Here is a 14,939-nt window from a genome sequence, read left to right as displayed (position 1 = left end):
GGGTAGCCATAGGACAATGTTCACCCCCTTCCTGACTTCTAAGGGCTACCTGCCCTGTCACTGACAAATGCAACTTACACCTAGGCCTTCCTGCCCCTTGTTTTCCCAGATAGCTTGGAGCCAAACCCAGGAAAGGGGGAAGGTTAAAGGCGGCACTTAAGAACACCCCTGGACCGGTGGAAGATTCAGAAGAAGAACTGCCATGATGCCTGAAGAAGGAAGACTGACCTGAATGTCTTGAATACAGACGCCCAAGAAGTGACTCCAAGGATCAGCTGTCTGACCTCCCTTTTGAGTTGCAGGGACACAACGGGTTTTCAGAGGCCTCCCTGCAACTGCCAAGCTGATGCCCTGTCTAAACTTGCCAGAATCAACTTGTGGCCTATGCTGGTGTGAGTTCTGATCCACAAGAGGTGCCCCCCAGGTCCGGGACCCTTGACTGGCATCAGAGTGTACTCCTCCTGAACTCCAGGTGAAAATCCAGAAGCTTTGGACTGCCCACGACCGTGAAGCACTCTTCAAGGCAACTGTCCGTGATGTTTGCAAACATGAATCTGCAGCGATGACAGCTCTTCACATCAGCCACGACAGTCCACGTCAGCAGTGAAAACCCGAGTCTGCTGCCAACACAAAGTTCCAGCCAAGACCAGCTCTTTGCACCACAAAGGCAACTGTCCGCGGTGTCTGACCTCCTTGCGCTGAAAAGGACCTCCTGGAACTCAAGAAGGTAAACCAGTTAGCAGGACAAACCTGGTCCCTGTATCCGAGTCGCGCACCACTGGCGTCGGCCTGAACCTGTGACTTTACTTCGGTCCAGCGTGATGACATATCTTGAGTAGCACTTTGTGCTTTTTGTCACTATTTTCACCTGAAACTTAAAAAATCACAGCTACAGTTCTACTAATTGCATTTTTGTCATTTTGGTGTCATTTTAATTAATAAAATTAACTCTGTTATTCTAAATTGATTTTTCTTGTGTTGTGGTTTCACTTTATTACTGTTTGTGTGCTGCATACATACTTTACACATTGCCTCTACATTAAGTCTGACTGCTTTTGTGGCAAGCTCGAGGGTTAAGCACAGGTTTATTTAATGCCATGTGTAGTTTACCTTGACAAAGACCGTGTTTATTATTTGAGAAGGGCTCCCATCACTCTCAAATAATAACCCAATTCCTTGCACTGCTGTACAGTTCTTTATAGTGCAAAACTCTGATCAGTGGGAAAAGGATCCTGTGCACAAAAACACTATTTCTCCAGAGCAAAAATATATTTACTGTCGTGAAATCCCACATGCCTACTGCAAATCGGGGGAGATCCATTCCTTTCCGAAGCCTGAAAGTGTATTTATTTCCCAAGCACTAGCTTCCCAGGAGCCTAGCTAGGTTGGAAAATGGAATGAATCTGAGTTTGCAAATGTCCACAGATATACAGGTTTTTGGTTGTTCTCAAATTTCCAACACAAACCACACCTAAGAACTCCCACTTGCACCCATTGAGTGAGATTCACAGCTGCAGAGATCTTTGGACCCACAAATGCATTTACACCTGCCAAGAATCCCTTTGTGAAATCCTGGCAGGAGTAAAACAGGTAAAATCGGCCATCAGTGTATATTTATGACCAAATGTACTTCAGTGAATAGACCCCCATGTCTTACAGATTCAAGAACTCAATCTGGCATATGTCTGCACCCCACGCGAATCAAACAAACTGTACTGGTTTCATTATGAGAGTAGATATGTAACATGGCCGTATGGGCTACGGAGCGGTTGTTTTACCCTGGGCTCCGTTCTGCTGCGACAATACCTTGGGATGGTCTGGCAGTGGTGAGGTGCCCTGTTGCTCAGTATTCATCTGCAGATGGCTTAGGCAGTGGTGCACCTGCGGAACTAGGCAGAAGCCCAGAGAGAGTGCTGATGCGCAGGGAAAGAAGGTTTAGAGTGGCCCACCTCCTGGCACTTCCCCCTAATTCCTCAGTGCAAGGACATACTTATGCTCTTCATGCTGGGTTCTTTTGGGACTGCAAGCAGGAGAGAAGCTTTCTTTTATTTGAAACAGGTTCTCATTTTCCTCCAAACATCAGCTTAGCTGGAGATTCTCTACTGATGATGTGAGGGGCATCACAACAAAGTACTTGTGACATGGTCCTGTTAGTAAGAGTGAGCTTGGTTATCTAGATGACCTTTTAGAGACTGCCCAGGAACCACCCTACTATGCCATTGGCTTGTGGCCAGAGGGTGTTATCATGGGATGTTGGAATCCCATGTATTCAGTAAACTTCCTGAATTCTTGCCCACAGAACTGTTCAGTGATGGGTAAGAGGGCATTGTTTGATTCAACAACTTTAGGGATTACATGGTTTATATTTTGTCAAGGGGTGTTTTGACATCTTCCTTGGCAATAGTTACCACAACCAGTGCATCAAGATATATGCATCATTCAATAACGTTTACTAGGGGTATTGCCCAAAAGACAGAAGATGAAAGAAATCAACGTCCAGGAACATTTCTGTCAGAGCTTGCTAGCTCTGACACTATGGAAGTTGTGTTGTGAAGCAGCACATAAATGCTTCTCACCAGCTGTGGTGTTTAGAGCCGCAAATGGAAAAATAACAAGACGATGGATAGAATTCTTGAATTAATCTCACCCACTGGCAGTCGCCCCGGCCACATCCCAATCCATCGTTTTTGCCCACCATGCCACCTCAGTTTGCACCCAGCCATATGCAATCCGGCCTTGACCCTGCTCCTCATGGAAACAGTCACATGAGTTAGTTATTTTCACTGCCTAACTATCAAGCCACCAGCATCAAGTCTAATAATAAAGGGTTTTTTTCTAAGGGCTTTTTATGTAGTCCAAGCAGCCAAGTCAGACATTGAGTGACCACACGATCTTACAGAAAAATTAACAGAACGAGGAAAACAGCTGATAGAGTAAGAGAGTTGCCATTGCCTGAAGAAATAGAATCTGCTAGATAGACTTTAAGAACAATAGTTTTGTTACCAGACAATGAAGGTAGAAATGAGGAGAGATGGTCCCTGTATAAGAAATTAAAACAAAGGTTCCTCCTTGGGCAGTCACTGTTGAGTGTCTACTACAGTAGCAACTTGCATAGAAACATGAAAGGATTAAAATGCCTTAGAGTTTCAAGACACACTCAGCAACACTATCGAAGCCTAATTTGATCAACAACAGTGTAGACAAAGCATAAAATAATAATAACACCCCCCGAATATCCAAGAAAAAAACTGCATTAAGTCTGAAAAGACAGAGAAGGAAGAAGGAAAGGAAATGAGGAGTAGTAGAAGGTGTGGTGTGCTGTAGGGGCTACAATATAAGAGGGAGCATCCTAATGTCTCCTCAAGAGCGTGTCCTTAGGGTAAAGCATCTGTGGCTCTATAGATTTGTCCAATTACACCGTACTGCTGTAAGGGAGAGTTCACGGTTGGCAGCTGGTGACAGGGCTAATGAACATCTTATGATTGATAGGGAGTGTGAGGAGGGAGTATATTTTAACATCAGTGGAGGATGGTGCCTCAATATACCCCTCAGCTGACTAGTTTAAGTATTGAGTTTCTACTTTTCTGAGGGCTAACGCTAAGAAATTCTAGGCATGACATATAATCTATAAGTGGTTGCTATCTGCCAGTAAATCGTTTACCACAGTGCTTTAATTCATGTATCATTTGTTGCATTGTTAGATTTTGCCACATCCTGGAGAACCACAGTGTACTTGGGGGTGTAAGTCCTCTTACAGTAAAGGGCAATAAGTTATTAAGCCACAGCAGTTATATATCAAATAATCGCCAGTCTTCAGATGATCATGCCTTCCAGGTTTGCCAGTTTTATTCCCAAAATTAAGACTGCACGGTTAATGGGTATCAGGTATGCCCCTGTCCGCTTTATGTGTCCCACTATGTTTTTTCCAAAATGTCTGTATTAGAGTACACGCCCACCATTTGTGTAGGAAAGTACTGGGTTCCTGATTGCATCTTCAGCAAGTAGGTGCTGTTAATATTCGATTTAATCTCATTGGAGTCATGTTCCACTGCTACATTACTTTATACACAATTCCCTTTGAGTAATGCTGCTGAGCATCTTAGGAATGTCTCGCTATTGTTGTTCCCAAGTTTTGGTCAGTATTCTAAGTGCAAGCCCCTCTCCTACCTCCTTTTGAAATGGGTTCAGGGCATTCAGTTTGGAAATCCGCAGGAGTTGGTAAACTTGGGAAGTCAGCCCTTTTCTGTCTGTAAACATGCGGACAAGCTTTTCAAAGTGTGCGAGTGGATGTAGAGTGGCTGTAATAATCAAAGGCTGGAGCACCCATTGTCTCAATTGGCAGTACTGGAGACAGGTTTTCTTCGACAGCTTGTAGTCCCATTTACATTGAACAAAGGATTTAATAGTTTCCTCTTGGGATAGGTCGCATAGGATTCTGCATTCTTCTTCAGACACTTCAGGAAAAGATTGTGGGTTCAGGACAGGGGTGAAGTCAGGATTATTTACTAAAGGTTTGTTAGGGAAAGGGAAGGTAGTGAGCTCCCTTTTAACCACGATCTGGTCCCAAATCTCTAGGAACTTTTTTGTCGCAGTATTTATATTAGCACTGTTCGGTCTTGCGTGGCAGGGCAGTCATGCTAGATCCCATACCCGTCAGCCTGCTACATCACTGTCCATGTGGAACCAATGTTTTTTGCTCTCTCTAGTCACTTATTCAGATGTGCCGCCCAGTAATAATGTAGTAGATTTGGGTATGCCAGTGAGTCCTTTTCTCTAAGAAGCATGAGTTTCTTACCAGATATCCAGTTTTTTTGCCCCCTCCAAATAAAAAAAATCTTACTTTGGATTGAAGATGGATAATGTCTACTTGCGGGATATGGGTAGGCAGGGATTGAAAAAGATATTAAATCCTAGAGAGGATCTTCGTTTTAATAACGTTTATGCCTCCCAAAAATGATAGGTACATAGGGCACTATCTTCTCAAGTCCTCCAGTATGTTTTTGCAATAGTTATTCCAATTATCTTTCGTCTATCCACCCAGGTGTTTTGTGACTTTAAGGCTGAGGAATCATACAGAGGATGTGGCCCAGTATAGGGTGCAGGAGATTGGAGATGTGTGATCTGGGCTGGAGGAGCCATCAGGTTAAGGACATGTGATTTTTCTTGGTTAGTTTTATTCCCCAACACTTACTCAAATTTGTCTAGTATCTGTGTCAGACTTGGGAGTGATGCATTGCAATTGTTAGGAGAATATCTTAAACAAAGAGATTCATTCTGTGCATTTGGCCACCAAATGGAATGTCTGTTATATCTTACTTTTATCTGATCATCATTTGAAAGGGTTCTACCAGCAGTGCAAAATGCAATGGTGATAAGGGACATTCTTGTCTGGTCCCGCAAGCTCCCCCGCCAGGATGACAGGCTTAGTGCATTGACCACTTATCCAAAGAGTCGTTGATGGGAAGGTGTATGCTGTCATGATTTTGTCGATCATCTTGGGGCCAAGGTGAATCTTGTCCAATACAGTTTGAAGTAATGACCTGCTTACCTGGTCAAATTCTTTTTCCGCATTTAAGGATATTAATAAAACGCGAATACTAGGTTTATGAGGTTTTTCAATCAAATGGGCTTGATGATGGATGCTGTCAGCTCCCTGTCAGTTGCAGATGAAGCCCAGGCTAATAAGTCCAGGTAATAATTGGTCTAGTCAAGTTGCTAGGATGTTTGTGTACACTTTTGCATCTTTGGTTAAGAGGGCAATAAGGTGATAGGAAATGCAGTTAGCTGAATCTTTACCTGGTTTGAAAATAAGAGCAGTTTTAGCCTTACACATCACAGGGATGGGGCTAGTCTGCTGTGCGCAAGAGTTAAACAAGATCACTATTTGCACTTGAAAAGGGGTAGAAACGTTTATAAAACTCTATGGGAAGCGACAGGGGCCTGTAGATGTGCCCAGAGGCATGGATTTAACTGCCTGTCTCAGTTTTTCTGGTTCTATTGGAGCCTCTAGCAATTCCTTGTAGTAGGGGGAAATAAGTGTACAATCACATTTGTTTAGGTATTGTGGTATGGTCCTGGGTTTTTCGTTTATCTTGTTAGAGGGCTTGATAAAATGCATGAAAATAGCCTGTTTTCCCCTTTCTGAGGTAGCCAATTTATTTGAGGATGTTTTGACAGATGGAATGTGTGTTTTAGTTATATGTAAGCTAATTTTGCGGGCTAGGATACTGGCTATCTTGATACCTTGGTTACAGACGTCTTGGCCTAGAGCTCGTACAAAGCATTCAGCCTTGTTTAATTCAGCCTTATGTAATTTCAACTGTCCACTGAGAATGGGCAGTTTCATTTGTGTGGGTCTAGACGGGCGTTGTTTTTCCCGCTTCTCAAGCACCTTGCTTTCGGAGGTGAAATTGGGCTCTCTAAGTCGCACCTCTATGGCTATGCCTAAAGTTATCACAATCATAGTACTCCTAATGATAGCTTTGAATGTGTGTCAAAGGATGTGGGGGGGAATGTTTCAAGATGGTCCTTGAGTGTAAAGTATTATTTGATTGTGTCTAAGACAGTGGCTTTGTTCACTGGGTCCCTCAAGAGATGGGAGTTGAGGCACCACTGAGGTGAGTATCCTGGGGGAGTTATCAGCCTCTCTACACGTTAGCTCTGGATGGGCATGGTCAGATATTGATGTTTCTAAAATTTCCACAGACTCCAATGTACGAGTGAGACTGAGTGAGAGATAAGGGTGTACTTCATGCATGAGTAGGTCGAATGGATATGCAGAATGAGGAATCTCTTGTGTCCAGATGCAGGTGTTTACTGGCAATGATCAGTCCCAAAAAGCCATTTCTTTTTAAAGAGTGCAGACATTGCCCTGGTTCCCTTGTATGAACTGGTATTCCTGTCCCATTCAGGATCCCATTCTAGGCTAAAGTCCCCTTCCCCCACAACCTCATCTTGAACATGCTGTAGTAGCTATCGGAGTATAGTACGAATGTACGTAAGTGTCCAGAGAAGTGTTGGAAGTGTATATGTTGAGGAGCGTGAGATTTGTGTTCCCCTGTGAAATTCATAATCTAAGGATTCTGCCTTCAGCTTCTCTATGTATACTTGGGGTGTTCTGTGAGATTTGAGCCTAGCATAGGATTGATACTCCAAGCATTTTGGCTGGAGGTGAGGCCCGGTACTGGATAGCATATTTAGGGTGGCGCACCAAATGACAACTCAATATTTCAGTTGCTGTACAATTAAAGTTAGGAATAGAGACCTTTTTCTGCTGATTGCTCAACTGCTAGTTTGAAGGATCCGTCCTTTCTACTAAAGATATGAAACCTGCCATTTTGCTCTTAGTTAAACGAGAGCAGCCCCTTTTAGAGATAATAAATGGGACATTTCCTGAGACAAGGATATTCACTTGACTACCAAGATAATGATCAATCATCCCCCTTTTTTAGAAGGGCATAGTCTGTTGCAACTTGATATTTAAGTATGCTCATATAGTTGTGAAGGATTTCTGTGTGTTTTACATTAAATTGTAATAATAGTTATGATCTGTATTTTTTTTATTTTACTAGCTGTAAAATATTTAAATAGTGTTTGTACTTTGTCTCAAGTTGGACAATTTTGAATAAACTATTTGACTGAATCAAAAGATGCTTTGAATTATATTGAAACATCTGTACAAATGAACCTACACTTAGGGTGGCTTTGTAAGTAAAGAGAGAAACATTAAATGTATTACATACATTCATTACATGACTAAGCCTTTTTATTGAATGGTTGCCAGTGGTTTCAAAGTTCGTATTTCACAAAAAAGAGGTCCAACTGTGAATTATTTTCTATAATGCACTAGGCTAAAAAATGTTTGTAAGATTTCTCTTTCCTAACCAAAAAAAAGCTTTAAATAGGAGTTAACACTGTATTCTGCCTTTCTTTTAGTGCTGGTAAAAGAAATACTTTCAGGATGTTTTCACTGCTCTTACATTGTTAATCAGCACAACTGATAAGTTCCCCCTTGCAGGCTGATCACTGATGCAAGTATTCACCAATGAACTCTCCCCAGTGAGTGAAAAAATACATTATAAACACAGAAACCTCTCAGCAACAAGTTAGACTCTTCTACATTGTACTTTTTTCTTTCTTTATATACGTCATGTTAAACCTACTATGTAGTGTCAATGTACTACAAAAGAAATACACATCTTAAAATCAATGTTTTAATGTCCTTACAGTGAGCTTCTAATGTAAAATTTAATGTATAATTGAAACTGTTGCATAAAAACACATTTTAAATATTAGTACATTATCCCACCAAAAACACACATTTCACAAAACATTGCAAACATATCGGAAGTCTAAAGCAAACAACGAATACTAAATAGATTATGCTCAAATGCTCTAAAACTTTCCAAACAGTACTAAAATCAATTAATAAATCATTGACTATATATAAACAGAAAGATTAACATATATAAGATAGTCCTATATTTCCATAACTGGTGTTGAGCAGACAATTATAAACCTAAGTAATTTGGCAAAACAGTAGGGTATGGATCTGGGGCTATGCAGTCCGAGGATGGCTTGTTGCCAAAACTTACTGTCTGGCCATAAGAAGTGGGCAAACGCCCGGTACCCCCAATAGTAAGTTCAATTTGAGAAAATAGTGCAGACCAGTTTATTTTTGATGCTATTGCATGTCCTTGGTTGGGGTGTCTGAGATGGCTTCCCTGATATAGTCATCTGTATGTAACAGAACCACTTCACATCCTTTATCTCCTTCTTCGATTATCAAATCGTGGTTGCTTTGTAGTTTCTTGATGGCTATTTTTACTTTGTTGCTCATATTTTGTGGCAAGAATTTCGCCCTTTTGTTATAATTGTTGAATTCTTTGTCCAGATCTTGTGCAACAGCGTGTGGGACAGATCTATGGAGTTTCCAGGCAGTAATTGTGGGGTAAGCCTCTAAGTGCTATGAATTTTTCTGGCCATAATGCAGCTATGTCTTCTCGTGTCAGGCTCAAGGATCAAGTATTCGGGGAGTATGGTGTTACCTGCATTGTTTGTTCCATTTCAAACTGACTACATTTCTTGTAACTTCTCTACCTCTCTCCACAAGGCTCGTAGATCCGCCCTGCTTATTGCTAAGCCCACACTATATATCGTCTTTAGTAAGCCAAACCCACTTAACTTCACCATATCCAGGTAATGTTAACTATGGGCAGAATAATTACCTAGTCACTTATGTTCTACTGTCTGTATGGGTTGCCTGACTCACTATGGCTCCCTCCATGCTCACTTGGACCTTTTTCTATTTGCACACCACTTCTACGGAGACCACAGCAGCATGAGACCAACTACTCCATCTGCAACTAGGAATAGACTTTTAGTAGGTGTACCATCCTTACTCTAGCCTGAGTTACAATCAGATCAAACTTATCTCGGTCTCCCTCAAAGTGAGGCAATATGGTCCACTTATCTCACTTTTGATGGACTAGAAACTATCATATTACACGGCTTGGCAGTACCCCCGACTTTATTGTATTTATTTCAAACACTGACTGTCTTAAGGGCATTCTAAGGCTCATTGTCCTACATATGCTGTACCACCCATAGGCAACACCTCAACTTTGAAAATGTTCTATCTATCTCCCATTAATCTGGTCAGGCAACCACTATTTAAATCAGTTCAATTTAATTTGCAAAAATATCATGAATCCAACCACTTGCCCTCACTCCCACTAAGAGGGACCCTGAACCTTAATGATACTACTGGGGTCGCTATCTAAATTACATAGTTTATCTAGTTCTGTGAGCAGATTTTGCAGTGTAAACAGCCCAGAGTTGTTTTTTTTAAAAAAATTATATAAAAAATATGTGTTTTGGTCATTTCATCAACATGTTTGTTTATTATTATAATTTGTTGCTTTTATATCTCCTGTTTATTTTTACTTAATGTTTTTTATGTTTCCTGTGTGCCTGGTGTATTTGTTGAATCTTAAATGTACACTTACTTAATTACACTGCCTTGAAAAAGCCCCAAGAAAGCCACGATGGGGCTAGCTAAACCAAATTAATATTTATCTAGATAAACCTATGTATTTAAGATGAAAACTATGAATATAATTGTATCATTAATCGTCAGAGATTATTCTCATGTCACACTAAAATCTGTGATTTTTTAATACAAAGTCTGTCCGATTTCTCTCAAATTAACAATTATAAACCACCCTGCCTGCGGCTTCGTGGTTTGTAAACGTCATCAGAACCCCTTGATGGCAGTATAGGCCCATATTGCACAATTAGCCGTTGTGTATTCAATATAATTATAAAACACTTTGGTCTTAAAATGCTTCTCTTTCTCTTTGGTTTAAAACAGCAATACATTTCTGAACATCTCAAGAAGCAAAATGTACTGGCGTAGGAGGAGGCGAGTGCCACTAATACGAGTTTTGAAGAGTTTCCCAATACTGATTCTAACTGCTCATTAATTTGTGACCAAGGACCTGATTTAGTGTTTGGCAGAGGGGGTTACTCTATCACAAACGTGATGGATATTCTGTCCGCCATATTACGATCCATTATAGCCTATGGAAATCGTAATACAGAAGATGTGATATGTCATGTTTGTGATGGAGTAACCCGTCTGCCAAACTCTAAACCAGGCCCTAAGATCTTTGACTGAAAGGGTTGACAAATGATAACTTTGACCAAACGTCTGAATGTAACCAATTTGGGGACATTTCACCACAGGGCAAACTCCGACAAACTCTTGATGCTGGTGTTTCCCTGCCTTTTTTTTTTGTTTAAATCAGAGAGCCCCACTCCCTTCACCGTCCCCCCAGCCCCCATCCATCCCCACCATACCACTGGAAATTTGCCACCTTCAACTACAGCGCAGTTTAATTACATGCTGCAGTGCAGGTGAAGAAATGTCAGTCAGCAAAAAACAAACAAAAAAAAATACACCAAAAAGTCAGCATCTAGTATAGGATATATCCTACAGTATATCTAATCATGCTCACTGTTAGATACAAGTCAAATTGTCATATTTTGCGAACATCATTCTACGGTTATAATGGAAGCCATCTTGCTTACCTGTTAAGGAAATCACTGAAAGAGGAAAAGAGCAGGTAGTCAATAGCACTGAAGTCCTGTTCGGTTTCATTCAAATGGAACTGCAAGAACACCAGTTCTCTTTTCCGTACATCACGGGGACCTTCAACAATCAGGGCATGCTTCTATAAGGGGAGAGCAAGGCATTAGAAAGGCATGAAATGTATATGAGCAAGAACATTAAACAACTCTTTTCATTGTCCCAAAAACAATGTATTCTTGCTGGGAAATCAGTATTTGTTGGACTCCTTTACTCTTCAACAAGAATAGGACACCCATTTTAGCAGTAGAAATCTTAAAGGCAAAGCTGTAAGTAACTCTGAGGTTGGGGCAGCCCATTTAGTGCATCACAAGACTTAGAGAGACTGCATTACCCTGGTAGCCTTTAGTCATTTAGAGAGCCACAACCCAGAGATAACCTCAGCATTCCTTCCTACCAGAAAACCTTGTGCACTATCAGGTGGCATGAGACACCCTCTACAGAGCAAGGAGTTTTTACCTCAAAACATTAAGTTTAAGAAACAAAAACACTTTCTAATGTACTCCCTAACTACGAGTCAAGGTGCAGATCTTGCACAATTTCTACAATCATGAGCCCTAAACATTCCTTTTCATGTCAATATTGACTATGCTAAAAGATTATGGGGCTCAATGTATTAAAACTGGTCGCAATTTACGACCAGTAAATAATTTTTTGAACCAACCTATATAAAATACTGATTTGGAAGGGGTCATAACCCAATTTACCTTGTCAATATGAATGGGGTAGGTTGCAAATTGCGTCTCACTTCAATTGGTGACTGTCACAGGAATGGTGTCTTGCTAGGGTCAATAGACCTCCATATCTGTGATCACCTGCCAATCAAGGAAACTTTTAAAATTGGAGCCCGTTTTCCTTTATGGAAATGGTGCTGCATTGAAAATTAATCAATCAGTCAGGGAATTTGTAAAGCACACTACTCACCCATGAGGGTGGATCTGAAGGCGCTGAGGGGGGAGAGGGGAGGCTGGTACTGCTCGAACAGCCATGTCTTGGGATGTCTCCTGAAGGTAAGGAGGTCCTTGGTTTGAGAAAAGTTTCCCTTTATTTTCAACCTTTGAGAGTTGGTAGTAGTTCCTTGGAAGGCTGCCTACTCGCCAACAAACATTTATTTTTTCTTATTCACAAAGTGAAAGAGGGTCCTAAGGGAACATGATTCCTTTTGCGAATGTCTTACTAATTTTTCAGATTTTTGCAGCTGGATTTGTGTCATAAAACATTGCTAAGATGTCAAATTGTGTTGGTATTTGGTAGGGACGACTATAACACACCCCTTCCAAATAGCTATTCGGTATGGGGTGGCAATCGTATTTTAGTTGTAGTCAACTATTACCCATTCCTAAAATGGAAAAGGCACATTTGAAAAAAAACATTTTTTTTGTGGTCGCAAACTCTGGATTGTAGCATGCCTGGGTGTAAAAAAGCTTTGCACATCTCACCTTATAGTACCTAAATTCAAAGCAATATTTTGGGCTGCCTGCTATACCCAGTCAGGAAGGTTCGTTCTAAGAGGCGACTTTATGGTTAGCAGAGAAAACGTGTTTGTCATTTTTAAAAACGACAGTGGACTACCTACAAACTCTTTTGAATGGAGTCATGTGGGATTTCAGACAGGAGCTAATGTCTCCTCCCTAAGTTTGCACAGGACTGAATGTAGCGAATGCAGCATCCCCAAAGACTAGACTTTTCTCATGTCAGTAAACCATGGAGGTCATGATTACAAGAATTAGGGAAATCCCAATTTGGCTAGTATATGAAGTTATAAATTGAAATGAGATTACTAGTTGCATGGGAACAATGCACCCCATTTTTTCCCCAAACACGTCACCAGGAGAAACCTGTTGGAATCTTTTCAAAGTAACGGCTTAGAATCAAGTGAAAAGATGAGTCAACTCAGCTCGGGTCAGCCTGGTAGGAGCGTCAGTGGTGGCTGGTTTCTATTTACGGCGGGAGGGATACAATAATAATATATATTTTTTTTTTTAAAGAAAAGGAACTTACTGCAACAGTTCTCCTTCTCTTCACGGCGTCCTCCTCTTGTCATGACTCCAACGCGGTGCATGAACCAGGAAGCAGCGCTACCAAATCCTGACGCTGGGTTCATGCTGGTAATCAGCATGAAGCCAGCATCAGGAATGGTGGGAGCAGGCTCTCTCAGCGCTCACAAAAGCGCTGGAGGCCTGTGCTTTCTCTAACCCAGTTGTCTTAAGGCAGCTAGGTTAGAAAAGTTTAAAGTGCGCATGTCAGGCTGGCCGTCGCAAGACGGCCGGCAAAAGGGACAAGCGCACTATAAACTAAAGTGCACAGCTCCGTGCTACTGTCACTCAGCAGCAGAGCAGAAGTGGACCCGCCCGATCCTGACACTCCATTCAGGACAGGGTGCTTAAAAATAAAATGGTAATGAAGGAAGTTAATTACCATTTTATTTTTCTGCTCTGGGGCATTTTGGGGACATTTTTACAGCGGGGCAACGCTCCTCCGCTCTCATGGAGGGGCCACCCCTGGGAACGTTGTAATACGCTTGGGGGGTGAGGGGACACCACTGGTATGACTGTGGCGCCCTCCCCACGGCTTTGGCGGTCCGTGTTTAAGACCGTCAAAGTCACAATGAGGCCCTCAGTATTTACTGTCATTACTATTTAACTTTTATTGCTAAGGATTCTCGGCCCAACAATGTGGAATAATACAGGCATATGAATCTTTGAAAAGGTCTACGGCTGGAGAACAGCACTGCTGCTGTTTCTTTATCTTTACCATTGACAGTGGTGTAACCTTGAAGTGAGAAGTGCACACAACATCATGCAGCAATGTTTACATCACTAATTTCACACAGGAACTGACAGAACTAGAGCGGGCACTAGCAGAATTTACTTTATATTCTCAAAAACTCTTTATTCTTTCTTACCATGGTCTGGTTGGTAAAAGGATCCGTGTAGTGAACTCGCTCTGTGACGCAATCTATTGTTTCTGGCTGGCCAGGATCTTTTAGGGGAGGAATGTGGTCGTAATAATGATGCCTACAGCTCAGCAGTTCAGCCGCGCCGGGGTAAAGGGCGATGCCTGTAACAGAAACAAGAGGGAACATTACAGATGGGCATAAAGAAGTGTGTCTACAAATGCACCAATGAAAAGCTGCACCGATGAAAGGAATGAAACATTCCATCTAACCACTGGCTACGTCAGATATCTATGACAATAACATAACTACTATGTAAAAATTATGCAACAAGCCAGTATTAATGGTCCTAAAAGGCACTCTAGATTACTCTGTGCTCCTAAGGTAACCAAGATAGGTTCTGGGTTGGCATTAATTAATCATATTTCTATACTAATGGTTTGGCGCTGCTTCCCAAACTTTTTAAACCATGACACAATTTTTAGATCGACAAACCTTCGTAAGACATGAGGCAGGCGAGTTCTTGATGTAACTAAGGCATCATGTGGTAGAGCACCATCATTTACAGATCGCGCAATTTCCACTGAAATGGACACTGTCATACAGTTTAACTCAAAACTATATTGCACGCAAACATTTACTTGTGGAAGTCAGGTTTCATTGAAAATGTATTATTTGTGCAAAGTGTTTTGGTTTGTTTTGTTACTATTAAAATCTTTGTTCCATCACAATTCAGAATTACAAAAATATATGCTTCGTTTTTCTTTTCCATGCTGCTGAATATGTACAGTTCATTATACAGCTGTGTCGGAAGGATAGACTACACAAGGTCCGACATGGACTGCACTTCCTTTACAAAATGCCCGAAGAAACAGTGGCCCTTATCTACATACA

General features: G+C 41.4%; 1 protein-coding gene across 3 annotated transcripts in view; it reads right to left on the bottom strand.

The window, feature by feature from the left end:
- Positions 1-14,939, bottom strand: part of PACC1 (proton activated chloride channel 1) — a 166,417-nt gene that overhangs the window by 42,479 nt on the left and 108,999 nt on the right. For all 3 annotated transcript variants that reach the window (XM_069233924.1, XM_069233925.1, XM_069233926.1), the window contains 2 exons: positions 14,055-14,209; positions 11,092-11,234 (listed from right to left, as the gene is read on the bottom strand). In XM_069233924.1, coding sequence (XP_069090025.1) covers positions 11,092-11,234; positions 14,055-14,209 — 298 coding nt within the window. The remainder of the gene's footprint in view (positions 1-11,091; positions 11,235-14,054; positions 14,210-14,939) is intronic.

Source organism: Pleurodeles waltl, chromosome 5 (genome assembly GCF_031143425.1).
Source record: "Pleurodeles waltl isolate 20211129_DDA chromosome 5, aPleWal1.hap1.20221129, whole genome shotgun sequence".
In the NCBI taxonomy this organism is placed as follows: Eukaryota; Metazoa; Chordata; class Amphibia; order Caudata; family Salamandridae; genus Pleurodeles; species Pleurodeles waltl.
This window is presented reverse-complemented; position numbering and strand designations above follow the sequence as displayed.